This window comes from Urocampus carinirostris, chromosome 8 (assembly GCF_059441175.1).
Source record: "Urocampus carinirostris isolate Australia breed hairy pipefish chromosome 8, RoL_Ucar_1.0, whole genome shotgun sequence".
NCBI lineage: Eukaryota > Metazoa > Chordata > Actinopteri > Syngnathiformes > Syngnathidae > Urocampus > Urocampus carinirostris.
Genome location: NC_142356.1, coordinates 45,609,082 through 45,630,458, shown reverse-complemented (window position 1 = coordinate 45,630,458; position 21,377 = coordinate 45,609,082). Strand labels below are relative to the sequence as shown.

Genomic DNA, 21,377 nt, shown 5'->3' with positions numbered 1-21,377 from the left:
CTCCCTCAGGTGGCGTTTTTGCGGCAATGTAGCTACCATCTGAAATACATCCAGCCATTCAAAATGACCGGCCGCCGATTTAATGAGTTCCCTCCGGTGGCGTTTTTGCGGCAATGCAGATACGTTTGGAAATACATTGAATTGTTGGAAATGAACGCCTGCCTATTTAATGAGTGCCCCTGGTGGCGTTTTTGCGGCAATTCAGCCACCATTGGAAATACATCCAGCCATTCAAAATAAACGGCCGCCGATTTAATGAGTGCCCCCGGTGGCGTTGTTGCGGCAATGCAGCTACCATTGGAAACACATTGAGCCGTTCGAAAAGAATGGCGACCGATTTAATGAGTGCCCTCAGGTGGCGTTTTTGCGGCAATGCAGCTACCATTGGAAATACATTGAGCCGTTGGAAATGAACGGCCGCCGATTTAATGAGTGCCCCCCGGTGGCCTTGTTGCGGCAATGCAGCTATCATTGGAAGCACATTGAGCCGTTGGAAATCAATGACAGCCAATTAAATAAATGCCCTCCGTTGCGTTTTTGCGGCAATTCAGCTACCATTGGAAATACATCCAGCCGTCGGAAATGAACAACCGTCGATTTAATGAGTACCCTCAGGTGGCGTTTTTGCGGCAATGCAGCTACCATTGGAAATACATCCAGCCGTTGGAAATGAACAACCGCCAATTTAATGAGTGCCCTCAGGTGGCGTTTTTGCGGCAATGCAGCTACCATTGGAAGTACATCCCGCCGTTCGAAATGAACAACCGCCGATTTAATGAGTGCCCTCCGGTGGCATTTTGCGGCAATGCAGCTACCAACTGATATACCTCCAGCCGTTCGAAATGAACGGCAGCCAATTGAATGAGTGCCCCCAGTGAAGTTTTTGTGGCAATGCAGCTACCATTGGAAATACATTGAACCGTTGGAAATGAACGCCCACTCATTTAATGAGTGCTCTCCGGTGGCATTTTTGCAGCAATGCAGCTACCATTGGAAATACATCCAGCCGTTTGAAACCGAACAGCCGCCTATTTAATGAGTGCCCTCCGATGGCGTTTTTGCGGCAATGCAGCTGCCATTGAAAATACATTGAGCCGTAGGAAATGAACGTCTGCCGACTTATGAGCTCCCTCAGGTAGCGTTTTTGCGGCAATGTAGCTACCATCTGAAATACATCCAGCCATTCGAAATGAACGTCTACCGATTTAATGGGTCCCCTTAGTTGGCGTTTTTGGGGCAATGCAGCTACCATTGGAAATACATTGAGCCGTTGGAAATGAACGCCCACCGATTTAATGAGTGCTCTCTGGTGGCGTTTTTGCGGCAATGCGGCTACCATTGGAAGTAAATCCCGCCGTTCGAAATGAACAACCGCCGATTTAATGAGTGCCCTCCGGTGGCATTAAGCGGCAATGCAGCTAACAACTGAAATACCTCCAGCCGTTCGAAATGAACGGCAGCCAATTGAATGAGAGCCCCCTGGTGGCATTTTTGTGGCAATGCAGCTACCATTGGAAATACATTGAGCCGTTGGAAATGAACGCCCACCGATTTAATGAGTGCTCTCTGGTGGCGTTTTTGCGCTAATGCAGCTACTATTGGAAATACATTCAGCCGTTCGAAAGGAACGGCTGCCGATTTAATGATTAATCTCCGGTGGTGTTTTTGCGGCAATGCAGCTACCATTGGAAATACATCCAGCCGCTCGAAATGAATAGCCGCTGACCTAAAGAGTGCCCTCCGGTGGCGTTGTTGGGGCAATGCTGCTACCATTGGAAATATATCTAACCTTTGGAAATGAAAGGCGGCCGATTTAATCAGTGCCCTCCGGTGGCATTTTTGCGGCAATGCAGCTACCATTGGAAATACAGTGAGCCGTTGGAAATGAACGGCCGCCAATTTAATAGATGCCCTCGTTGGCGTTTTTGCGGCAATGCAGCTAACATTGGAAATACATTCAGCTTTTGGAAATGAATGCCCACCGATTTAATGAGAACCCTCCGGTGGCGTTTTTGAGGCAATGCAGCTACCATTGGAAACACATCCAGCCATTCAAAATGAACTGCCGCCGATTTAATGAGTGCCCCCGGTGGCGTTTTTGCGGCCATGCAGCTACCATTGGAAATACATCCAGCCGTTTGAAATGAACGACTGCCGATTTAATAGTGCCTCCGGTGGTGTTTTTGTTGCAATGCAGCTACCATTGAAAATATATCGAGCCTTTGGAAATGAAAGGCGGCCGATTTAATGAGTGCCCTCCGGTGGCGTTTTTGCGGCAATGCAGCTACCATTGGAAATACATTGAGCCGTTGGAAATGAACGGCCGCCGATTTAATGAGTGCCCCCCGGTGGCCTTGTTGCGGCAATGCAGCTATCATTGGAAACACATTGAGCCGTTGGAAATCAATGACAGCCAATTAAATAAATGCCCTCCGTTGCGTTTTTGCTGCAATGCAGCTACCATTGGAAATACATCCAGCCTTTCGAAATGAACGGCCGCCAATTTAATGAGTGCCCTCCGGTTGCGTTTTTGCGGCAATTCATCTACCATTGGAAATACATCCAGCCGTCGGAAATGAACAACCGTCGATTTAATGAGTACCCTCAGGTGGCGTTTTTGCGGCAATGCAGCTACCATTGGAAATACATCCAGCCGTTGGAAATGAACAACCGCCAATTTAATGAGTGCCCTCAGGTGGCGTTTTTGCGGCAATGCAGCTACCATTGTAAGTACATCCCGCCGTTCGAAATGAACAACCGCCGATTTAAGAGTGCCCTCCGGTGGCATTTTGCGGCAATGCAGCTAACAACTGATATACCTCCAGCCGTTCGAAATGAACGGCAGCCAATTGAATGAGTGCCCCCCGGTGAAGTTTTTGTGGCAATGCAGCTACCATTGGAAATACATTGAACCGTTGGAAATGAACGCCCACTGATTTAATGAGTGCTCTCCGGTGGCATTTTTGCAGCAATGCAGCTACCATTGGAAATACATCCAGCCGTTTGAAACCGAACAGCCGCCTATTTAATGAGTGCCCTCCGATGGCGTTTTTGCGGCGATGCAGCTACCATTGAAAATACATTGAGCCGTAGGAAATGAACGTCTGCCGACTTATTAGCTCCCTCAGGTGGCGTTTTTGCGGCAATGTAGCTACCATCTGAAATACATCCAGCCATTCAAAATGACCGGCCGCCGATTTAATGAGTTCCCTCCGGTGGCGTTTTTGCGGCAATGCAGATACGTTTGGAAATACATTGAATTGTTGGAAATGAACGCCTGCCTATTTAATGAGTGCCCCTGGTGGCGTTTTTGCGGCAATTCAGCCACCATTGGAAATACATCCAGCCATTCAAAATAAACGGCCGCCGATTTAATGAGTGCCCCCGGTGGCGTTGTTGCGGCAATGCAGCTACCATTGGAAACACATTGAGCCGTTCGAAAAGAATGGCGACCGATTTAATGAGTGCCCTCAGGTGGCGTCTTTGCGGCAATGCAGCTACCATTGGAAATACATCCAGCCATTCGAAATGAACGGCCGCCAATTTAATGAGTGCCCTCAGTTTGCGTTTTTGCGGCAATGCAGCTACCATTGGAAATACAATGAGCCGTTGGAAATTAACGGCCACCGATTTAATGAGTGCCCTCCGGTGAAGTTTTTGCGGCAATGCAGCTACCATTGGAAGTACATCCCGCCGCTTGAAATGAACGCCCGCCGATTTAATGAGTGCCCTCCGGTGGCGTTTTTGCGGCAATGCAGCTACCATTGGAAGTACATCCCGCCGTTCGAAATGAACAACCGCCGATTTAATGAGTGCCCTCCGGTGGCATTAAGCGGCAATGCAGCTACCAACTGAAATACCTCCAGCCGTTCGAAATGAACGGCAGCCAATTGAATGAGAGCCCCCTGGTGGCATTTTTGTGGCAATGCAGCTACCATTGGAAATACATTGAGCCGTTGGAAATGAACACCCACCGATTTAATGAGTGCTCTCTGGTGGCGTTTTTGCGCTAATGCAGCTACCATTTGAAATACATTCAGCCGTTCGAAATGAACGGCTGCCGATTTAATGATTAATCTCCGGTGGTGTTTTTGCGGCAATGCAGCTACCATTGGAAATACATCCAGCCGCTCGAAATGAATAGCCGCTGACCTAAAGAGTGCCCTCCGGTGGCGTTGTTGGGGCAATGCTGCTACCATTGGAAATACATCTAACCTTTGGAAATGAAAGGCGGCCGATTTAATCAGTGCCCTCCGGTGGCATTTTTGCGGCAATGCAGCTACCATTGGAAATACATTGAGCTGTTGGAAATGAACGGCCGCCAATTTAATAGATGCCCTCGGTGGCGTTTTTGCGGCAATGGAGCTAACATCGGAAATACATTCAGCTTTTGGAAATGAATGCCCACCGATTTAATGAGAACCCTCCGGTGGCGTTTTTGAGGCAATGCAGCTACCATTGGAAACACATCCAGCCATTGAAAATGAACTGCCGCCGATTTAATGAGAGCCCCCGGTGGCGTTTTTGCGGCAATGCAGCTACCATTGGAAATACATCCAGCCGTTTGAAATGAACGGCTGCCGATTTAATAGTGCCTCCGGTGGTGTTTTTGTTGCAATGCAGCTACCATTGGATATATATCGAGCCTTTGGAAATGAAAGGCGGCCGATTTAATAAGTGCCCTCCGGTGGCGTTTTTGTGGCAATGCAGCTACCATTGGAAATACATTGAGCCGTTGGAAATGAACGGCCGCCGATTTAATGAGTGTCCCCCGGTGGCCTTGTTGCGGCAATGCAGCTATCATTGGAAACACATTGAGCCGTTGGAAATCAATGACAGCCAATTAAATAAATGCCCTCCGGTGGCATTTTGCGGCAATGCAGCTACCAACTGATATACCTCCAGCCGTTCGAAATGAACGGCAGCCAATTGAATGAGTGCCCCCCGGTGAAGTTTTTGTGGCAATGCAGCTACCATTGGAAATACATTGAACCGTTGGAAATGAACGCCCACTGATTTAATGAGTGCTCTCGGTGGCATTTTTGCAGCAATGCAGCTACCATTGGAAATACATCTAGCCGTTTGAAACCGAACAGCCGCCTATTTAATGAGTGCCCTCCGATTGCGTTTTTGAGGCAATGCAGCTACCATTGAAAATACATTGACCCGTAGGAAATGAACGTCTGCCGACTTATGAGCTCCCTCAGGTGGCGTTTTTGCGGCAATGTAGCTACCATCTGAAATACATCCAGCCATTCGAAATGAACGTCTGCCGATTTAATGAGTTCCCTCAGTTGGCGTTTTTGGGGCAATGCAGCTACCATTGGAAATACATTGAGCCGTTGGAAATGAACGGCTGCCGATTTAATGACTGCCCTCCATTGGCGTTTTTGCGGCAATGCAGCTACCATTGGAAATACATCCAGCCGTTTGAAATGAACGGCTGCCGATTTAATAGTGCCTCCGGTGGTGTTTTTGTTGCAATGCAGCTACCATTGGAAATATATCGAGCCTTTGGAAATGAAGGGCGGCCGATTTAATAAGTGCCCTCCGGTGGCGTTTTTGTGGCAATGCAGCTACCATTGGAAATACATTGAGCCGTTGGAAATGAACGGCCGCCGATTTAATGAGTGCCCCCCGGTGGCCTTGTTGCGGCAATGCAGCTATCATTGGAAACACATTGAGCCGTTGGAAATCAATGACAGCCAATTAAATAAATGCCCTCCGTTGCGTTTTTGCGGCAATGCAGCTACCATTGGAAATACATCCAGCCGCTGGAAATGAACAACCGACAATTTAATGAGTGCCCTCAGGTGGCGTTTTTGCGGCAATGCAGCTACCATTGGAAGTACATCCCGCCGTTCGAAATGAACAACCGCCGATTTAATGAGTGCCCTCCGGTGGCATTTTGCGGCAATGAAGCTACCAACTGATATACCTCCAGCCGTTCGAAATGAACGGCAGCCAATTGAATGAGTGCCCCCCGGTGAAGTTTTTGTGGCAATGCAGCTACCATTGGAAATACATTGAACTGTTGGAAATGAACGCCCACTGATTTAATGAGTGCTCTCCGGTGGCATTTTTGCAGCAATGCAGCTACCATTGGAAATACATCCAGCCGTTTGAAACCGAACAGCCGCCTATTTAATGAGTGCCCTCCGATGGCGTTTTTGAGGCAATGCAGCTACCATTGAAAATACATTGAGCCGTAGAAAATGAACGTCTGCCGACTTATGAGCTCCCTCAGGTGGCGTTTTTGCGGCAATGTAGCTACCATCTGAAATACATCCAGCCATTCGAAATGAACGTCTGCCGATTTAATGAGTTCCCTCAGTTGGCGTTTTTGGGGCAATGCAGCAACCATTGGAAATACATTGAGCCGTTGGAAATGAACGGCTGCCGATTTAATGACTGCCCTCCATTGGCGTTTTTGCGGCAATGCAGCTACCATTGGAAATACATCCTGCCGTTGGAAATGAACAACCGCCGATTTAATGAGTGCCCTTAGGTGGCGTTTTTGCGGCAATGCAGCTACGTTTGGAAACACATTGAGCCGTTCGAAAAGAACGGCGACCGATTTAATGAGTGCCCTCAGGTGGCGTCTTTGCGGCAATGCATCTACCATTTGAAATACATTCAGCCGTTCGAAATGAACGGCTGCCGATTTAATGATTAATCTCCGGTGGTGTTTTTGCGGCAATGCAGCTACCATTGGAAATACATCCAGCCGCTCGAAATGAATAGCCGCTGACCTAAAGAGTGCCCTCCGGTGGCGTTGTTGGGGCAATGCTGCTACCATTGGAAATATATCTAACCTTTGGAAATGAAAGGCGGCCGATTTAATCAGTGCCCTCCGGTGGCATTTTTGCGGCAATGCAGCTACCATTGGAAATACATTGAGTAGTTGGAAATGAACGGCCGCCAATTTAATAGATGCCCTCGGTGGCGTTTTTGCGGCAATGCAGCTAACATCGGAAATACATTCAGCTTTTGGAAATGAATGCCCACCGATTTAATGAGAACCCTCCGGTGGCGTTTTTGAGGCAATGCAGCTACCATTGGAAACACATCCAGCCATTGAAAATGAACTGCCGCCGATTTAATGAGAGCCCCCGGTGGCGTTTTTGCGGCAATGCAGCTACCATTGGAAATACATCCAGCCGTTTGAAATGAACGGCTGCCGATTTAATAGTGCCTCCGGTGGTGTTTTTGTTGCAATGCAGCTACCATTGGATATATATCGAGCCTTTGGAAATGAAAGGCGGCCGATTTAATAAGTGCCCTCCGGTGGCGTTTTTGTGGCAATGCAGCTACCATTGGAAATACATTGAGCCGTTGGAAATGAACGGCCGCCGATTTAATGAGTGCCCCCCGGTGGCCTTGTTGCGGCAATGCAGCTATCATTGGAAACACATTGAGCCGTTGGAAATCAATGACAGCCAATTAAATAAATGCCCTCCGTTGCGTTTTTGCGGCAATGCAGCTACCATTGGAAATACATCCAGCCGCTGGAAATGAACAACCGACAATTTAATGAGTGCCCTCAGGTGGCGTTTTTGCGGCAATGCAGCTACCATTGGAAGTACATCCCGCCGTTCGAAATGAACAACCGCCGATTTAATGAGTGCCCTCCGGTGGCATTTTGCGGCAATGAAGCTACCAACTGATATACCTCCAGCCGTTCGAAATGAACGGCAGCCAATTGAATGAGTGCCCCCCGGTGAAGTTTTTGTGGCAATGCAGCTACCATTGGAAATACATTGAACTGTTGGAAATGAACGCCCACTGATTTAATGAGTGCTCTCCGGTGGCATTTTTGCAGCAATGCAGCTACCATTGGAAATACATCCAGCCGTTTGAAACCGAACAGCCGCCTATTTAATGAGTGCCCTCCGATGGCGTTTTTGAGGCAATGCAGCTACCATTGAAAATACATTGAGCCGTAGGAAATGAACGTCTGCCGACTTATGAGCTCCCTCAGGTGGCGTTTTTGCGGCAATGTAGCTACCATCTGAAATACATCCAGCCATTCGAAATGAACGTCTGCCGATTTAATGAGTTCCCTCAGTTGGCGTTTTTGGGGCAATGCAGCAACCATTGGAAATACATTGAGCCGTTGGAAAAGAACGGCTGCCGATTTAATGACTGCCCTCCATTGGCGTTTTTGCGGCAATGCAGCTACCATTGGAAATACATCCTGCCGTTGGAAATGAACAACCGCCGATTTAATGAGTGCCCTTAGGTGGCGTTTTTGCGGCAATGCAGCTACGTTTGGAAACACATTGAGCCGTTCGAAAAGAACGGCGACCGATTTAATGAGTGCCCTCAGGTGGCGTCTTTGCGGCAATGCATCTACCATTTGAAATACATTCAGCCGTTCGAAATGAACGGCTGCCGATTTAATGATTAATCTCCGGTGGTGTTTTTGCGGCAATGCAGCTACCATTGGAAATACATCCAGCCGCTCGAAATGAATAGCCGCTGACCTAAAGAGTGCCCTCCGGTGGCGTTGTTGGGGCAATGCTGCTACCATTGGAAATATATCTAACCTTTGGAAATGAAAGGCGGCCGATTTAATCAGTGCCCTCCGGTGGCATTTTTGCGGCAATGCAGCTACCATTGGAAATACATTGAGTAGTTGGAAATGAACGGCCGCCAATTTAATAGATGCCCTCGGTGGCGTTTTTGCGGCAATGCAGCTAACATCGGAAATACATTCAGCTTTTGGAAATGAATGCCCACCGATTTAATGAGAACCCTCCGGTGGCGTTTTTGAGGCAATGCAGCTACCATTGGAAACACATCCAGCCATTGAAAATGAACTGCCGCCGATTTAATGAGAGCCCCCGGTGGCGTTTTTGCGGCAATGCAGCTACCATTGGAAATACATCCAGCCGTTTGAAATGAACGGCTGCCGATTTAATAGTGCCTCCGGTGGTGTTTTTGTTGCAATGCAGCTACCATTGGATATATATCGAGCCTTTGGAAATGAAAGGCGGCCGATTTAATAAGTGCCCTCCGGTGGCGTTTTTGTGGCAATGCAGCTACCATTGGAAATACATTGAGCCGTTGGAAATGAACGGCCGCCGATTTAATGAGTGCCCCCCGGTGGCCTTGTTGCGGCAATGCAGCTATCATTGGAAACACATTGAGCCGTTGGAAATCAATGACAGCCAATTAAATAAATGCCCTCCGGTGGCATTTTGCGGCAATGCAGCTACCAACTGATATACCTCCAGCCGTTCGAAATGAACGGCAGCCAATTGAATGAGTGCCCCCCGGTGAAGTTTTTGTGGCAATGCAGCTACCGTTGGAAATACATTGAACCGTTGGAAATGAACGCCCACTGATTTAATGAGTGCTCTCGGTGGCATTTTTGCAGCAATGCAGCTACCATTGGAAATACATCTAGCCGTTTGAAACCGAACAGCCGCCTATTTAATGAGTGCCCTCCGATGGCGTTTTTGAGGCAATGCAGCTACCATTGAAAATACATTGACCCGTAGGAAATGAACGTCTGCCGACTTATGAGCTCCCTCAGGTGGCGTTTTTGCGGCAATGTAGCTACCATCTGAAATACATCCAGCCATTCGAAATGAACGTCTGCCGATTTAATGAGTTCCCTCAGTTGGCGTTTTTGGGGCAATGCAGCTACCATTGGAAATACATTGAGCCGTTGGAAATGAACGGCTGCCGATTTAATGACTGCCCTCCATTGGCGTTTTTGCGGCAATGCAGCTACCATTGGAAATACATCCAGCCGTTTGAAATGAACGGCTGCCGATTTAATAGTGCCTCCGGTGGTGTTTTTGTTGCAATGCAGCTACCATTGGAAATATATCGAGCCTTTGGAAATGAAGGGCGGCCGATTTAATAAGTGCCCTCCGGTGGCGTTTTTGTGGCAATGCAGCTACCATTGGAAATACATTGAGCCGTTGGAAATGAACGGCCGCCGATTTAATGAGTGCCCCCCGGTGGCCTTGTTGCGGCAATGCAGCTATCATTGGAAACACATTGAGCCGTTGGAAATCAATGACAGCCAATTAAATAAATGCCCTCCGTTGCGTTTTTGCGGCAATGCAGCTACCATTGGAAATACATCCAGCCGCTGGAAATGAACAACCGACAATTTAATGAGTGCCCTCAGGTGGCGTTTTTGCGGCAATGCAGCTACCATTGGAAGTACATCCCGCCGTTCGAAATGAACAACCGCCGATTTAATGAGTGCCCTCCGGTGGCATTTTGCGGCAATGAAGCTACCAACTGATATACCTCCAGCCGTTCGAAATGAACGGCAGCCAATTGAATGAGTGCCCCCCGGTGAAGTTTTTGTGGCAATGCAGCTACCATTGGAAATACATTGAACTGTTGGAAATGAACGCCCACTGATTTAATGAGTGCTCTCCGGTGGCATTTTTGCAGCAATGCAGCTACCATTGGAAATACATCCAGCCGTTTGAAACCGAACAGCCGCCTATTTAATGAGTGCCCTCCGATGGCGTTTTTGAGGCAATGCAGCTACCATTGAAAATACATTGAGCCGTAGGAAATGAACGTCTGCCGACTTATGAGCTCCCTCAGGTGGCGTTTTTGCGGCAATGTAGCTACCATCTGAAATACATCCAGCCATTCGAAATGAACGTCTGCCGATTTAATGAGTTCCCTCAGTTGGCGTTTTTGGGGCAATGCAGCAACCATTGGAAATACATTGAGCCGTTGGAAAAGAACGGCTGCCGATTTAATGACTGCCCTCCATTGGCGTTTTTGCGGCAATGCAGCTACCATTGGAAATACATCCTGCCGTTGGAAATGAACAACCGCCGATTTAATGAGTGCCCTTAGGTGGCGTTTTTGCGGCAATGCAGCTACGTTTGGAAACACATTGAGCCGTTCGAAAAGAACGGCGACCGATTTAATGAGTGCCCTCAGGTGGCGTCTTTGCGGCAATGCAGCTACCGTTGGAAATACATTGAGTCGTTGGAAATGACCGGCCGCCGATTTAATGAGTTCCCTCCGGTGGCGTTTTTGCGGCAATGCAGATACCATCGGAAATACATTGAATTGTTGGAAATGAACGCCTGCCTATTTAATGAGTGCCCTCGGTGGTGTCTTTGCGGCAATGCAGCTACCATGGAAATACATCCAGCCATTCGAAATGAACGGCCACCAATTTAATGAGTGCCCTCAATTTGCGTTTTTGCGGCAATGCAGCTACCATTGGAAATACATTGAGCCGTTGGAAATTAACGGCCACCGATTTAATGAGTGCCCTCCGGTGGCGTTTTTGCGGCAATGCAGCTACCATTGGAAGTACATCCCGCCGCTTGAAATGAACGCCCGCCGATTTAATGAGTGCCCTCCCGTGGCGTTTTTGCGGCAATGCAGCTATACCAGCTCAGTAGCCTAGATGGTAAGGCGCCCGCTTTGAGACTGGGAGGTCGGTGGTTCGCGCCCCGGCCGAGTCATTCCTAAGACTTAAAAAGTGGTCGGCGGCGCCCTCTGTTGGCTGCGGCTGCATCGGCTCGCTACAACGGGTCAGGTGCAATCGACATTTCGTTCTGTGTACATTGTTACACAGAATGACAATACAAGGAAATTATTATTATTATTATTATTATTGGAAGTACATCCCGCCGTTCGAAATGAACAACCGCCGATTTAATGAGTGCCCTCCGGTGGCATTATGCGGCAATGCAGCTACCAACTGAAATACCTCCAGCCGTTCGGAATGAACGGCAGCCAATTGAATGAGTGCCCCCTGGTGGCATTTTTGTGGCAATGCAGTTACCATTGGAAATTCATTGAGCCGTTGGAAATGAACGCCCACCGATTTAATGAGTGCTCTCTGGTGGTGTTTTTGCGGCAATGCAGCTACCATTGGAAATACATTCAGCCGTTCGAAATGAACGGCTGCCGATTTAACGAGTGCCCTCCGGTGACGTTTTCGTGGCAATTTAGCCACCATTGGAAATACATCCAGCTATTCAAAATGAACTGCCGCCGATTTAATGAGTGCCCCCGGTGGCGTTGTTGCGGCAATGCAGCTACCATTGGAAATACATCCAGCCGTTCGAAATGAACGGCTGCCGATTTAATAGTGCCTCCGGTGGCGTTTTTGTTGCAATGAGGCTACCATTGAAAATATATCTAACCTTTGGAAATGAAAGGCTGCCGATTTAATGAGTCCCCTCCGGTGGCATTTTTGCGCCAATGCAGCTACCATTGGAAATACATTGAGCCGTTGGAAATGAACGGCCGCCAATTTAATGAATGCCCTCAGTGGCGTTTTTGCGGCAATGCAGTTAACATTGGAAATACATTCAGTATTTGGAAATGAATGCCCACCGATTTAATGATAACCCTCCGGTGGCGTTTTTGCGGCAATGCAGCTACCATTGGAAACACATTGAGCCGTTGGAAATGAACAACCGTCGATTTAATGAGTGCCCTCAGGTGGCGTTTTTGCGTCAATTCAGCCACCATTGGAAATACATCCAGCCATTCAAAATGAACTGCCGCCGATTTAATTAGTGCCCCCGGTGGTGTTTTTGCGGCAATGCAGCTACCATTGGAAATACATCCAGCCGTTGGAAATGAACAACCGCCAATTTAATGAGTGCCCTCAGGTGGCGTTTTTGCGGCAATGCAGCTACCATTGGAAGTACATCCCGCCGTTCGAAATGAACAACCGCCGATTTAATGAGTGCCCTCCGGTGGCGTTTTGTGGCAATACAGCGACCATTGGAAATACATCCAGCCGTTGGAAATAAACAGCCGTCGATTTTATGAGTGCCCTCTGTTGGCGTTTTTGAAGCAATGCAGATACCATTGGAAATACATCCAGCCGTTCGAAATGAACGGCCGTCAATTTAATCAGTTTCCTCCGGTGGCATTTTTGCGGCAATGCAGCTACCATTGGAAATACATCCATCCGTTGGAAATGAACGGCAGCCGATTTAATGAGTGCCCTCCGGTGGCATTTTTGCAGCAATGCAGCTACCATTGGAAATACATCCAGCGATTCGAAATGAACGGCCGCCTCTATAATGAGGTACCTCCGGTGGCATTTTTGGGGCAATGCAGCTACCATTGGAAATACATCCAATCTTTCGAAATGAACGCCCGCCCATGTAATGTATGCCCTCCGGTGGCGTCTTTGCGGCAATGCAACTACCATTGGAAATAGATCCAGCCGTTCGAAATGAACGGCCGCCGATTTAATGAGTGCCCTCCGGTAACGTTTTTGCGGCAATGCAGCTGCCATTGGAAATAGATCCAGCCATTCGAAATGAATGGCAGCTGACTTAAAGAGTGCCCTCCGGTGGTGTTGTTGGGGAAATGCAGGTAGCATTGAAAATACATTGAGCCGTTGGAAATGAACGGCCGCTATTTAATGAGCTCCCTCCGGTTGCGTTTTCGCGGCAATGCAGCTAACATTGGAAATACATCCAGCCATTCGAAATGAACGGCCACCAATTTAATGAGTACCCTCCGGTGGTGTTTTTGCGGCAATGCAGCTACAATTGGAAATTCAACCAGCCGTTGGAAATTAACGGCCTCCGATTTAATGACTGCCCTCCGGTGGCGTTTTTGCGGCAATGCAGCTACCATTGGAAATACATCCAGCCGTTGGAAATAAATGCCCGCCAATTTAATGAGTGCCCTCAGGTGGCGTTTTTGCGGCAATGCAGCTACCATTGGAAGTACATCCCGCCGTTCGAAATGAACAACCGCCGATTTAATGAGTGCCCTCCGGTGGCGTTTTTGCGGCAATGCAGCTACCATTGGAATTACATCCAGCCGCTGGAAATGAACAACCGCTGATTTAATGAGTGCCCTCAGGTGGCGTTTTTGCTACAATGCAGCTACCATTGAAAGTACATCCCGCCGTTCGAAATGAACAACCGCGGATTTAATGAGTGCCCTTCGGTGGCGTTTTGCGGCAATGCAGCTACCATTCGAAATACATCGAGCCTCTGGAAATCAACGGCGCCCAATTTGATGAGTGCCTTCTGGTGGCGTTTTTGCGGCATGCCAGCTACCATTGGAAATACATCCAGCCGTTTGAAATGAATGGCCACCGATTTAATGAGATCCCTCCGGTGGCGTTTAGATAGATAGATAGATAGATAGATAGATAGATACTTTATTCATCCCCGAAGGGAAATTCACTTTTCCAGCAGCATCCCTAAGCTGAGAACAATCGAAAATAACTGAGAACAATCGAAAATAACACGGGAGCTGCTGGAGTGGCTGCCATTCGTGACGGCGCCGGAGAAACGATTCAATTTGAATCATGTACAAACAAACAAACAATTGAATCATGTACAAGAAACGATTCAATCTGAATCATGTACAAACAAACAAACTTTATGTTTCAATAAGTGGAGTGTTAATAAAATGGGGGGAAAATAATTTCTGATACTGATATAACCAGGTAAAACTAATTTTAAGTTACCTGTCCAAATGAATGTTGTGCCATCTCACCTTTCCCACTCTCTCTGCTCGCTCCTGAAACTTTATCAAATAGTCCAAAATTTTACCTCATCTTCTCCGCTCACCTCGTCGTCCTCTTCTCCTTCCACTTCGCACTACAGAGACTTTTTAGCTGAGCCGTCTCTTATGACACCATCCCCTGATCTAGACCAAACTAATGCAAGCAAAAATCCAATGGCAAAGCAAAGCCACTGAGGAGCTAAACGATATGCTGTGTACTAAGTATAATGGTCAATAAAGTACTATTGACTCATTTATTGTTATTGTTTTGCCGCCATCCTTGTCCTCAGTGTCCCTTTGTGTTTGCATGTATTGCCAATGTATTGGATTCGAGACTCTGTATCGACAAATACAATAAATGAAAGCAATCAATCTTTTTGGGTTATAATGTTTAAAATTAACTTATTTTGTGGAGCACCAAAAGATATGTCTTACCTTTGTAGTACTCTGGTTAAACTAACAACGAACCCCGCCTCCTGGTCACATGTTAGAAGCCAAAACCAAACCCCACCCCATACCAGCAGATGGCACTGTTGGACTCAGCATTGCAGGACATTTACCAAAAACTATACACATATTTTAGCAGGAATTTCAATAAAATAAAAGTTATTATTACACCCGTTACATACACCCCCCTGAAATTCTGTTAAATATGGGAGTGCTACACTACACAGAAAAAAAATCACATGCCAAAAAGGCAAATACTGATTAAAAAGAGGACACGAAAACTGGTACAGTATTACAAGGAACAAACTGAAGTGCATGTCAGTTCTAAAACTCTCCCAAAAAGGAGTGTGAAAAGAAAGGAGGCGATCAAACTCCTAACTAAGCACAGACTCAAAGATGCCTGTTACATCTCTGAAATATCAAACATTGTTCCTGTAGTTGTAAGTGCTCACATAGGCACAATTCTTGTTTCTTACTTAAGCTTTGTTACTCAAACGGAAAGTGCATCTCTACTGAACTTAAACTAGGAACTAGCAGATATTGCGGACAGAGGACTGTCACCTACCAACTGGTCGTTTATGCTGCTATGCAGCTACCATTGGAAATAGATCCAGCCGTTGGAAATGAATGGCTGCCGATTTAATGAGTGCCCTCCGGTGGCGTTTTTGCTGCAATGCAAGCGTTCTCTGATCCTCGATCAATGAATTGATCCCTAATCATATCATCAGCAAACGTGCCAAGTCACAGTTTGTAATTAATTCCCTCAATGCAGCAATGAACTGACCAGTCGTCTCGCCCGGTCTCTGAGCACGCTGACGGAACTTGCTACTCTCAGCCACGACATTCATCTTCGGTACAAAGAAAGTTTTCTGGCGCATCACAGGCGGATTTGTAAGAAGTGCCAGTGTCGGGAAGGGAAAGAAAAATTCTCTGACCTTCTGTGCCTGAACAGTGCAGCAGTAGTGCACGTTTTCGTTTGTCCGGTATGTTGTTTGCAGTCAATGCTAGCAGCTAATTTTCGAACATCTAAATCCACGTGATGTACAACATTGTACGCTCACCTGGGGTTTCAAGCAAAGCAAGTGGTTGTGAGATTCTGATCCAAGTCATCTTCGTCGCCGATATGTTGTTTATGTAGTAGGATTGTAGTAATAGATTCAGGACAGGCACGGACGGTACATTCATAGAGTGTCTACTTAACTTCTTCCTCGGTAGTTCTCAAGCACAAGTACAAGGCTGCACATTAGTATACAGCGACACCGCAGGAAAGGAAGTGTATTACACGACACCACACTTGGGGTCATTCCGAGGTTTAATTCAGGAGTTAGCATGGGGGGGGAGAAATTGGGCAGGCATTTTACCTGCCAAAATCTGACTCCCCTGCTAAAATAGATCCTGTTTGAGATACAGACTTGTGACTTGAAGAGTAACCTTCTGTGGCATAAATAAGTAAGCACAGTGAATTTGGGGTCATTTGGAGTTTTTAGTCAGGAGTTAGCATTGGTGGTAGGATTTGGGCAGGCAAAAAAATCTGACTCCCCTGCTAAAATAGACTCTGTTGGAGATACAAACTTGTAACTTCTAGAGCAGGGGTCGGGAACCTTTTTGACTCAAAGAGCCATAAAAGCAAAAAATATTAATTTTATTTTGGGAAAGAGCCACACCATATATTATAAGACAAATTTACTAAATTGCTAAACCGGCGCCCCAGACAAAAGCTTAGTCTTCAGCACATTTATTTTTGATGATTTGATAAAAATTATGAAAAGAGAATAATGCCAGAGCCCCTGTCCCAAATTCAACAAACAGACCACTTTAAACTTGTCTCTTTCTTGCAATTACTCAAGATCGGTTCAACTCCTTTTGACCTTTTTTTTTCATACATATTGGTTTCAAAACCAGATGCAAGCATTTATTTTGTAAAAACGTCACAACATTCTGAGAATAGGGAGCCTTATGTGCTTACCTTTGGCGAGAGATGGGAGGGAATGCTTGTACTTTTTGCATAGCTCCACCCATCCCTCCCACTCACCCAATCAAATGACTAAGTTCTCTTCCGGTGTTTTGGCGTATTTACAGTTCTGTGGATTCATCATAAAGTATCTGAACACTGAACACAGATTGTATAGTGAACTTTTAAATAAAGGATTCTTTAGCGTTGTACAGCCAAAACGAGTTTTTTTTCCCCTTTTTTTTGTGTGACACTTTGACTGTAAATTGTAGTGAAAAACGTGCCCTATATATACTGTGAAGTGTTACCTTCGGATTTAGTTTTGATTTGGTCTACGTGTACCTGAATAGGATAGACAACTCCGGTTTTGAACAAGATGGAGAAATTTTGCATGCAATCAAATTGGTCTCTGAGCCACAGATACTCATAGAAAGAGCCATATATGGCTCGCCAGCCATAGGTTCCCGACCCCTGTTCTAGAGTAACCTTCTGTGGCATCAATAAGTCAGCACAGTGAATTTGGGGTCATTTTGAGTTTTAATTCAGGAGTTAGCAGGGGGGGGGGATGGGCAGGCATCTTACCTACCAAAATCTGACTCCCCTGCTAAAATAGACTCTGTTGGAGATACAGACTTGTAATTTCTAGAGTAACCTTCTGTGGCATCAATAAGTCAGCACAGTGAATTTGGGGTCATTTGGAGTTTTAATTCAGGAGTTAGCAGGGGGGGGGGGGATGGGCAGGCATCATACCCACCAAAATCTGACTCCCCTGCTAAAATAGACTCTGTTGGAGATACAGACTTGTACTTTCAAGAGCAACCTCCTGTGGCATCAATAAGTCATCACAGTGAATTTGTGGTCATTTGGAGTTTTTATTCAGGAGTTAGCGGGGGGAATTTGGGCAGGCAAAAATCTGACTACCTTGCTAAAATAGACTCTGTTGGAGATACAGACTTGTAACTTGTAGAGTAACCTTCTGTGGCATCAATATGTCAGCACAGTGAATTTGAAAACTTTCAGACGTTTCTCATAATACTACTATTATTATTATTAATAGTAGTAATAAAAACGAACTAGATCTGTCGAACACCTATTCAGTAACACATCGCAAAGTGGAGGTATTCCTCTGTAGTTGGATCCCAAAACCCCAAAACATAAGGTTTAAAGCGTGTCTTATTTTGCAAACAGTATAGGCAGGGAAGTCCAATTTTAAATGAAAAAAACAACAACCATTTGTTTACACCGCGGGATCCAATGCAACCACGGTTTCATTCACAATAAAAAAGACATTACATAAGGCTATTATAGTACATCAAATAAATGCTATTTGTGTACAATTAGTTGTGATTGCGGAAATCATAGCGTACATTGACGTTGGTGAATTTTTCATCCACGATAACAATCGCATTTTGTAGAATACGATCGCACTTTATTATTTGAATACACGCGTTATATAGACTAGGATCTCCCAATTATTACAATTAGCTCGCTTTATTTTTTTAAAAAGCGTATTATATAGAATACGATTGCATTTGTCGGAAGCGTCCATTGACGTTGGTGACTTTTTCATCCGCATGAACAAACGCATTTTGTAGAATACGATCACGCTTTAATGTTTAAATAAACGCGTTATCTAGACAACCCCCATTGTTATGAATAGCTCGCTTTATTGTTTTAATAAGCGTTTTATATAGAATACGATCGCTTTTGTTGGAAGCGGAGCAGAATGTGCGTTCACGCGAGAGGTGGGATTCTGTACGGGAGTCGGAATTGGGCAAACAACGGCCACCAATGAGTTCCCTCCGGTGGCGTTTTTGCGGCAATGCAGCTACCATTGGAAAGACATCCAGCCATTCAAAATGAACGGCCGCCGATTTAATGAGTGCCCTCCGGTGGCGTTTTTGCGGCAATGCAGCTACCATTAGCATACATCCAGCCGTTCGAAATGAACGGCCACCGATTTAATCAGTGCCCTCAGTTGGCGTTTTTGTGGCAATGCAGCTACCATTGGAAATACATTGAGCCGTTGGAAATTATAAGCCACCGATTTAATGAGTGCCCTCCGTTAGCATTTTTGCCCCAATACAGCTTCATTGGAAATACATCCAGCCGTCGGAAATGAACAGCCGCCGATTTAATGAGTGCCCTCCGGTGGCGTATTTTCTGGTAATGTAGCTACCATTGGAAATATATCCAGCCGTTGGAATTTAACGGCCGCCGATTTAATGACTGCCCTCCGGTGGCGTTTTTAGCAATGCAGCTACCATTGGAAATACATCCAGCCGTTGGAAATTATTGCGCGCCAATTTAATGAGTGCCCTCAGGTGGCGTTTTTGCGGCAATGCAGCTAACATTGGAAGTACATCCCGCCGTTCGAAATGAACAACCCCCAATTTAATGAGTGCCCTCCGGTGGCATTTTGCGGCAATGCAGCTACAATTGGAAATGCATCCAGCCATTGGAAATACACGCCCGCCCATTTAATGTGTGTCCTCCGGAGGCGTTTTTGCGGCAATGCAGCTACCATTGGTAATACATCCAGCCGTTCGAAATTAACGGCCGCCGATTTAATGAGGACCCACCGGTGGCGTTTTCGCGGAAATGCAGAAACCATTTTAAATACATCCAGCCGTTAGAATTGAATGGCTGCCAATTTAATGAGTGCCCTCCGGTGGCGTTTTTGCGGCAATGCAGCAACCATTGCAAATACATCCAGCCGTTCGAAATGAATGGCAGCTACTTAAAGAGTGCCCTCTGGTGGCGTTGTTGGGGCAATGCAGCTACCATTAAAAATACATTGAGCCGGTGGAAATGAACGGCCGCCGATTTAATGAACTCCCTTCGGTGGCGTTTTCGCAGCAATGCAGCTACCATTGGAAATCATCCAGCCATTCAAAATGAACGGCCACCGATTTAATGAGTCCCCTCAGTTGGCATTTTTGTGGCAATGCAGCTACCATTGGAAATACATCCAGCCGTTCGAAATGAATGGCTGCCGACTAAAAGAGTGCCTTTCGGTGGCGTTTTTGCGGCAATGCAGCTACCATTGGAAATACATCCAGCCTTTCGAAATGAACGCCTGCCCATTTAATGTGTTCCCTCCAGTGGTATTTTGGGGCAATGCAGCTACCATTGGAAATACATCCATCCGTTGGAAATGAACGGCTGCTTATTTAATGAGTGCCCTCTGTTGGCGTTGATGGGGCAATGCAGCTACCATTGCAAATACATCCAGCCGTTTCGAAATGAATGGCAGCTGACTTAAAGAGTGCCCTCTGTTGGCGTTGATGGGGCAATGCAGCTACCATTGGAAATATATTGAGCCGTTGGAAATGAACGGCCGCCGATTTAATGAGCTCCCTCCGGTGGCGTTTTTGCGGCAATGCAGCTACCATTGGAAATACATCCAGCCGTTGGAAATGAACGCCCGCCAATTTAATGAGTGCCCTCAGGTGGCGTTTTTGCGGCAGTGCAGCTACCCTTGGAAGTACATCCCGCCGTTTGAAATGAACAACCGCCTATTTAATGAGTGCCCTCTGGTGGCGTTTTTGCGGCCACACTGCTACCATTGGAAATAAATCGAGCCTTTGGAGATGAACAGCGCCCAATTCAATGAGTGCCCTCCGGTGCAGTTTTTGCGGCAATGCAGCTACCATTGGAAATACATCCAGCCGTTGGAAATGAACGCCTGCCCATTCAATGTGTTCCCTCCAGTGGTATTTTGGGGCAATGCAGCTACCATTGGAAATACATCCAGCCGTTGGAAATGAACGGCAGCCGATTGAATGATACCCCCCCGGTGGCGTTTTTGCGGCAATGCAGCTACCATTGGAAATACATCCAGCCATTCGAAATGAACAGCTGCCCATTTAATGAGTGCTCTCAGGTGGCGTTTTTGGGTCAATGCAGCTACCATTGGAAATACATCCAGCCATTCGAAATGAACGGCCGCCGATTTAATGAGCTCCCTCCGGTGGCGTTTTTGCGGCAATGCAGCTACCATTGGAAATACATCCAGCCGTTGGAAATGAACGCCCGCCAATTTAATGAGTGCCCTCAGGTGGCGTTTTTGCGGCAGTGCAGCTACCCTTGGAAGTACATCCCGCCGTTTGAAATGAACAACCGCCTATTTAATGAGTGCCCTCTGGTGGCGTTTTTGCGGCCACACTGCTACCATTGGAAATAAATCGAGCCTTTGGAGATGAACAGCGCCCAATTCAATGAGTGCCCTCCGGTGCAGTTTTTGCGGCAATGCAGCTACCATTGGAAATACATCCAGCCGTTGGAAATGAACGCCTGCCCATTCAATGTGTTCCCTCCAGTGGTATTTTGGGGCAATGCAGCTACCATTGGAAATACATCCAGCCGTTGAAAATGAACGGCAGCCGATTGAATGATACCCCCCCGGTGGCGTTTTTGCGGCAATGCAGCTACCATTGGAAATACATCCAGCCATTCGAAATGAACAGCCGCCCATTTAATG

At 46.7% G+C, this 21,377-nt stretch overlaps 1 protein-coding gene across 2 annotated transcripts in view; it reads right to left on the bottom strand.

Annotated features, from left to right (window-relative positions):
• The window catches only part of LOC148362011 (uncharacterized), a 45,996-nt gene extending 29,832 nt beyond the window's left edge, over window positions 1-16,164 (bottom strand). For both annotated transcript variants that reach the window (XM_088342883.1, XM_088342884.1), the window contains exon 1: window positions 16,005-16,164. In XM_088342883.1, coding sequence (XP_088199009.1) covers window positions 16,005-16,128 — 124 coding nt within the window. In that variant the 5' untranslated portion in view covers window positions 16,129-16,164. The remainder of the gene's footprint in view (window positions 1-16,004) is intronic.
• Between the last annotated feature and the right edge of the window lie 5,213 nt (window positions 16,165-21,377).